The sequence below is a fragment of the Crocuta crocuta genome, unplaced genomic scaffold, assembly GCF_008692635.1.
Source record: "Crocuta crocuta isolate KB4526 unplaced genomic scaffold, BGI_CrCroc_1.0 scaffold205, whole genome shotgun sequence".
NCBI classification, from domain to species: domain Eukaryota; kingdom Metazoa; phylum Chordata; class Mammalia; order Carnivora; family Hyaenidae; genus Crocuta; species Crocuta crocuta.
This window is the reverse complement of record NW_027530644.1, coordinates 2379727-2387134: the sequence shown is the minus strand read 5'-3', so window position 1 is coordinate 2387134 and position 7408 is coordinate 2379727. Positions and strand designations below refer to the sequence as shown.

The 7408-nt window shown below is 35.2% G+C and overlaps 1 protein-coding gene across 1 annotated transcript in view; it reads right to left on the bottom strand.

Moving 5' to 3' along the window:
* Nucleotides 1–202: 202 nt before the first annotated feature.
* The window catches only part of RAB23 (RAB23, member RAS oncogene family), a 27754-nt gene continuing 20548 nt past the window's right edge, over nucleotides 203–7408 (bottom strand). The window contains exons 5-6 of the mRNA XM_077769098.1: nucleotides 5448–5540; nucleotides 203–2529 (exon numbers count right to left, since the gene is read on the bottom strand). Of these exons, the coding sequence (XP_077625224.1) occupies nucleotides 2390–2529; nucleotides 5448–5540 (233 nt within the window). The 3' untranslated portion in view covers nucleotides 203–2389. The remainder of the gene's footprint in view (nucleotides 2530–5447; nucleotides 5541–7408) is intronic.

Sequence of the window (7408 nt, the reverse complement as noted above, 5' to 3'; positions counted from 1 at the left end):
AAAACCAGCCGTAATGTAAAATGTTCATTAGCGCACAAATGTACAAACCATATCCTAGAGTCTTACACAATTTTTTCTTTAGCATCTGTAGCTTGTTAGAAATTAATAGTTATTTGAAAGAATTAAGGGTCTCAAGAAAAAAATTAACGTCAAATTTGAAGGTTTTAGAATTAAATTGAGAAAATATTTAACGTATCATTTGTGACTGATCTTCAGACCTACTTATTTAAAATGACCAATTATGGTTAGGTTTAAAATATAAAAGTGCAAATAAAAATTTAAATGTGTAACAAAGATCTCTCTTCAGTTCTTATAAAAAGAAAAAAGGACAAAACTAAGTAGGTAAAATTCTATTACAAATATCGGGAAACTTCAACCTTCATCAGAGATTATATAGAAAACTAGCAAACTCTTTCTCACACGCATTTAACTAATCTGAAATAGAACATATGTGAACATATTATGCATGATTTTCTTTGGCTACTAAAGACCACAAAACAATTCGGAACAAAATATATTTTGTGCAAAAATTAAAGAGACTGTATTTTAAGAGAGAAGAAAAGGAAAAATGAATCATTAACAGGTACCCATTGTTAGGAACTGAACTTGTTTCCCCCAACACTTATCCCACTGCCAGCAATGGGAGTGGAGACAACTGGAGACAAAAAAAAATAACATGTTATATTATTTTAAAACAGATAATGCCAGATTATTTCACTATTATAAGGCAAACATTCACTCTTGACCGCTTAGCAAGGAGTTGCCCCAGAAAATTCTATTATCTTCTCAATATTAATCTGGACAGAGGGATGAGCACGGTGCAGATGGAAGACTTAAAAAGAGAAAACATACAAAAGAAATACATATAACATAAGGCATTTAGTACAAATAATGAAAAGCGACTTTATGACACATTTTCCAAGAAAGGTTATTTTTACATAACTTGAAATCCTGTAAAAACCAGGTAGATAACAAGGGGTTAAAAACAAAGTCACTGATGAATGATAATCACTTTTTACCAGAGTTCATGCAGTTATCTTAGTTGGAAAGCTCCTGTCCCAAGTCACAAATTTATGCTCTGCCACATGATTACATATGAAAATCATTTCTTAAAAGAAATTATTTTGTATTTGGTGCTGACAGAGCTCTTGACAAAGTGCTATACAAACTGAAGTTTATAGAAATTTTTAAGTGATAATCTTAAAATACCATACAAAAACGTGTAAACAAAAAGAATCTTTAGAGTTGCAGGGCATTATAAAATCCATAATGCAGATTAAGACCAAAGATCATCTCTTCTGCATTTAAAAACATTGTTAGCATAATATTAAAAGTTCAAAGTTGTGTTTTCAGTCAGCAGCGAAAGGTGCCAGACGCACTACGGCACTTCACAGGACCTGAGGGGCGACTGCAGGTGCGCTGTGACCCGGCCAGCACAAGCTCATGGCGCTTATGGATGGATGCAGGAGAGGGATTTTGCAACAAGTCTCACCTGGGAGATACGCTAGCATTAAAACGTTTATACTCATCTTGTATCTACCCTGTCAGAGAGGGAAACTGCTTTTAGAAGATATTATAAACAATATAAATTCTGATAGTAAAGCATTGTAAAAGTTATGTATGATATTTTTGGCACGAAGTACTTTTAAAATCTTGAGCTTATTTTGCAAAATATATGTCTGGAATTTCTTATTTGAAAATAAAACCTTTTAACATACACACAGATGTGTAAATGATTTTATGAATGAATTAGATTCTATGTTTCCTTAAATGCTGAACATAGCTTCAGTATACTTCAGTTCCAGATATCTGCATGCATACCTCCACATTCTAAATTATACAGATATTGCACAAGCAACATTGCCAAAATACACACTAATGCAGTCTGGCAAGATTTAGAGTTTACCTTTCAATATAAGTTTTTTTTATAAGTATTCAGATTCAATACTATTTTCCAGAAAAGCTATATGACCAATTTCAGAAAAAGAATGCTTGCTATTTTTCCTTGACCCATAATATTAAAATCTGTACTAACATATTTAGTCATTTCAGTTATGTTTTCCAGCATTTCAAATTCAGCAAAACCCGTTTTTGACACTTCTTATGGATCATTCCTTCAAAAACAGGAGAAGCTTCGTCTGATGCAAAAAAATTAAAACAAGTCCACAAGGCAGTATTTTTCCACCAAAGATCTCACTCCATCTGAAAAGCACTGCAGAACAGTATTTAAGTCTGTTAACTTTCAGAGAGTGATTAGGTGCAAAGTCTGCTTAAAAAAAAGAAAAAAGAAAAAAAGAAAACAAAAAAAACTTGTAACATACCATGACAGCTGGATGTATTTCTTATGGAATTGCACAATATAATTCAATTTTTTCCTTCCTAAAACGTTTTAGGGTATGCTACAGCTGCTAAAAGGATTTCTGTTTTTCTTGGTCCTCTGTTTGTTGGGTCTGAGATTGATGACATCTCCACCATTAAGGGTACTTGAATTTTGACCTGAGTGACTTCCACCAGATGTATTAAAGACACCTGTATAAATTGAGAGACAACACAAAGAATGGAACTGATACAGCTCACGGTTACCAAATGTAAACTGTATATCCAGTTTCTTAGTAAATTTGTAATATTTTCAGTATTTATAATTTTAAGATTTTGTTTTCACTTCATTTATTTATTTTTTAAAAAGGTTTTATTTATTTTTGAGAGAGAGAGAGACAGCGTGAGCAGGGGAGGGTCAGAGAGAGAGGGAGACACAGAATCCGAAGACAGGCTCCAGACTCTGAGCTGGCTGTCAGCACACAGCCCGACGCGGGGCTTGAACCCATGAAGTGTGACCTGAGCCAAAGTTGGACGCCTAACTGACTGAGCAACCCAGGCGCCCCTTATTTATTTTTTTTAAGTAAACTCTAACATCTTTTTTTTCTTTAAGTAAACATGGGGCCTGAACTCACAAACCTGAGATCAAGAGTCACATGCTCTACCAATAAGCCATCCAGGTGCCCCATATTTTATTTATTTAAAAAAAAAATTTTTTTTAACGTTTATTCATTTTTGAGAGACAGAGAGATGGAATGCAAGCAGGGGCAGGGCAGACAGAGAGGGAGAAAAGAATCTGAAGCAGGCTCCAGGCTCTGAGCTGTCAGCACAGAGCCCGATGTGGGGCTCGAACTCACAAACCATGAGATCATGACCTGAGCCAAAGCCGGTCGCATAACCGAGTGAGCCACCCAGGAGCTCCAACATTTTTAATAGCCAATATACATCATTCAAAGTTCAAAGGATACAAAAAAAAAAATTACAGTGACGTCTCCTATCCACATCACCAGTTTACCTTCCCTTATGCAGGCATGTTTTATCACTTTTCCTGTGTACCCTTTCAGAAATAGTTTGTGCATAAATATAAGCAAAAATGCACATATAGTCTTCTTTCCTCCCTAAAACAGTAATGAACCATATACACTGTTCTGCATCTTTTCACTAACGATCTACTTCTTAAATCTGGAATACGATAATTTCAATAATTTTGCTCGTTATCTTTTATACCATATAATTTCCTCAAGAATACCAGATCTGTAGGTGACAACAGTATTTGTGAGATTTTCTGTTAATAAAAACACTGCATATCTAAAAGTTGGTAGTAATGTAAAATTTTCCTATTTGGCTAAGACAACACTAAAATGGTCTATAGATAATTAAAGTGTTGAGTAGATAAAAGGATGAAATAAAAGAAAATCTTTAACTATTGGAGTTTCCATTTTGAACTGTGCTGATCTTAAAATGTAATCTCCAATTTCTAAACTACTTAGTAAGGGTGTGTGTGTGTGTATGAATAGAATACAGATATGAAGTCTTTAAGAGACTACACAGAAACTCAAGAAACATGGGAGCCTGGGTCACCTGGGTGGCTCAGTCAGCTGAGCACCCAACTTCAGGTCAGGTTATGATCTTGCAGTTCATGGGCTGGAGCCCTGCATCGGGCTTGCTACTCTCAGTGCATAGCCTGCTTTGGATCTTCTGTTCCCCTTTCTCTCTCTGTTCCTCCCCAACTCTCTCTCTCAAAAATAAACAAAACAAAACAACAAAACAAAACAAGGCCTGGGTGCCTAAGTCAGTTAAGCGTCCAACTCTGGATTTTGGCTTAGGTCATGGTCTCAGTTTTTGAGATCAAACCCCAAGCTGGACTCTACACTGACAGCATGGAGCCTGCTTGGGATTCTCTCTCTCCCTCACTCACTGCCCCTCTCCACTCACACGTAAGTGTGCGCTCTCGCTTTCTCTCTCTCAAAATCAATAAATAAATATTTAAAAAAACAGCATAGAAACAGAAAATTTGGTTCTCAACTTCTTGGAAGCCAAAGCAACAAGCAAGACATGGTTAGTCAGTTATTGTTAAAGAGAAGACAACACACTTGTTCTTTAGGAAATGCCAAACTTTGCAGGCATTTAGCATTAAAAATAAAATCAGTAAAGTGTATGGAGACAGTATAAGTAGAGAGTCAGAAGAACAAACTTCTTTATAGAACAGACCATTACAAAGTCTTTATCTCTGTTCTCTTAATATATAAAATGAATTTAGAAAATTCAATAGTTAAAAAAGATCTTTTAACTCAATATACCTTTTGTTTTTATTTTTTTTATAGTTTATTTTTGAGACAGACAGAGCACGAGTGGGAGAGGGGCAGAGAGAGAGGGAGACACAGAATCTAAAACAGGCTCCAGGCTCTGAGCTGTCAGCACAGAGCCCAACACGGGGCTTGAACCCACAAACCATGATCATGGCCTGAGCTGAAGTCGGATGCTGCACCAAACCCACCCAGGTACCACTCAATATACCTTTTAATAGGAGACCTGATACTAAGTTTAAAAACTGCTGATCTAGGAGCACCTGGGTGGCTCAGTCGGTTAAATGTCTAACTTCGGCTCAGGTCATGATCTAATGGGTGTTGAGTTCTAGCCCTGCATTGGGCTCTGTGCTGACAGCTCAGAGTCGGAAGCCCGCTTTGGGTTCTGTGTCTCCCTCCCTCTCTGCCCATCCCCCACTTACATTCTGTATCTCTTTCTCTCAAAAATAAACATTAAAAAAAATAAATTGCTGATCTAATACTTCCTAACCACATTTCTTAAAGAAAGGAACATATTGTATTAAAAAATACTAAATACGGGGCACCTGGGTGGCTCAATTGGTTAGGCGTCTGACTTCGGCTCAGGTCATGATCTCACTGCTCCTGAGTTTGAACCCCACGTCTGGCTCTGTACTGACAGCTCAGAGCCTGGAGCCTGCTTTACATTCTGTCGCCCTCTCTCTCTGCCCCTCCCCCACTCAAGTTCTGTCTCTCTAAAAAATAAACAAACATTAGAAAAAAATTTTTTAATGTTAAATATGACAATAATGAATGAAAAATAAATTCACCAGGTAAACATGGGACTAATACTACCTAGGTACTTACCAATTTTGTTACTACTTGAATGCATTAATTCTGGGTCCTCAGCTATTTGCTGTTTGAGTTTCTGAAGATACTTTTCAGCCAAATATTTAAATACTAGAATAAAAACAAAAACAATAACCTTACCAGGTCAGTATAATTTCTGCATGTAAAATCAGTTATTTTATATCACTCACTATAATACCTTATACATTTATTTATTTTTGAAATATTTATATTCTTTTATTTATCCTTACTAAACACATTTAAAATTACATTAAAGTATAAAATCTAGGGGCATGTGCGTGGCTCACTTGGTTAAGTGACTGACTCTTTTATTTATTTATTGTGAGAGACAGAAAAAGAGAGAGAGAGAGACAGTATGAGTGGGAGAGGGGCACAGAGAGAGGGAGATAAGAGAGAATCCGAAGCAGGCTCGGCACTGTCATTGCAGAGCCCAACGCAGGACCCAAATTCACAAACTGCAAGATCATGACCTAAGCTGAAATCAAGGGTCAGATGCTTAACGCACTCAGCCACTGCAGCGCCCCAAGCGTCCAACTCTTGATTTCAGCTCAGGTCATGATTTCATGGTGGTGAGATGGAGCCTCATGTCAGGATTCTCTCTCTCTCCTCTTTACCCCTCCCCTGCTTGCATGTATGCTCTCTCTCTCTCTCTCTCTCTCAAAATAAATAATAAACATTAAAAAAAGAAGTATACAATCTAGTTGAAAAAATTCAACTTCTGAAATTACGTGAGCAATACCTAAGTACAATGGTAATACTAATATATATATATATATATTTTATTAGTAAAGAAATGAAATAATACTTGTAGTCATTAGTCTTAGGTACTTGAATAGGGATCAACTTCAGCAGCACTATACTAACTCAGTCTTGAAAAGATGTCCCCTTTCTTTAGGTGAAAAAAAAATTCAATAATTAATGATGCAACAATTGAGTTGCAATCTAATAAAATAAGCAGCAATTCTGTAATGAGAAAAATAACAGTCATCTTTCTCTAATCTCACTTTCTTAAACTGGGAAATATTATTAAACAAATTAAGATTAGAGGCGCCCTGGCTGGCTCAGTCGGTAGAGCATAAGACTCTTGATCTTGGGGTCATGAGTTCGAGTCCCACATTGGGGGTAGAGATTACATAAAAAACAAAACAAAAACACCACATTAAATTAAGGTCATTATAACTACCTAATGGAATATCCACTCTTGTAGAATTCTCAATTCAGTAACTTAAAAAGGTATGCATGAAAAACACATACATNAGCACTGGGTGTTATATGGAAACCAACTTGACAATAAACTATTAAAAAAAAAAAAAAGGATGAAAGACCAAAATAAATTAAGAATAAATTCACCTGCATATATTCTCTAAAACAAAATATCATAATAAAAATATCAATAATTAATATGACAAAAGGTTAATATATTTTAAAATCTTTATGCTGCATCTCAATAAATTTATAAGAAAAACAGAGATCCAAATTTTAGAAAAATAGGTAGAAAACATGAATGGATATTCATCAACAGATGAACTACAAATAGCTAGAAAACATGGAAAAATCTACAGCTTTATTAGTGTTATTTATCAAAGGCACTAATGTTGGTGAAACTGCAGAGAGAAATGTAGATTTGAACAAATATTCTGTAAAACGATTCAATCTTATGTATTAAGAGTCTTAAAATGCTCAGGCTTTTTGAATCAATAACTTTATTTTTAGGAATAGCTTCTAAGGAAATAATCACAAATGTGAACAGTTTTATGCACCAAAGATATTTATTATAGTGTAATTTACAATTGAAAACAACCTATATATTCAATTATAGTGAAAATGTTAAAAGTAATTTATGGTTAATCATACGAAATTCAGAGCTCCCACATGCAGTCATTAGAAGTAATTTTGTTAAATAGAGATACTTGTGAAATGATGGTAGGTGTAAAAGACAGAATATCAAATTGAATACA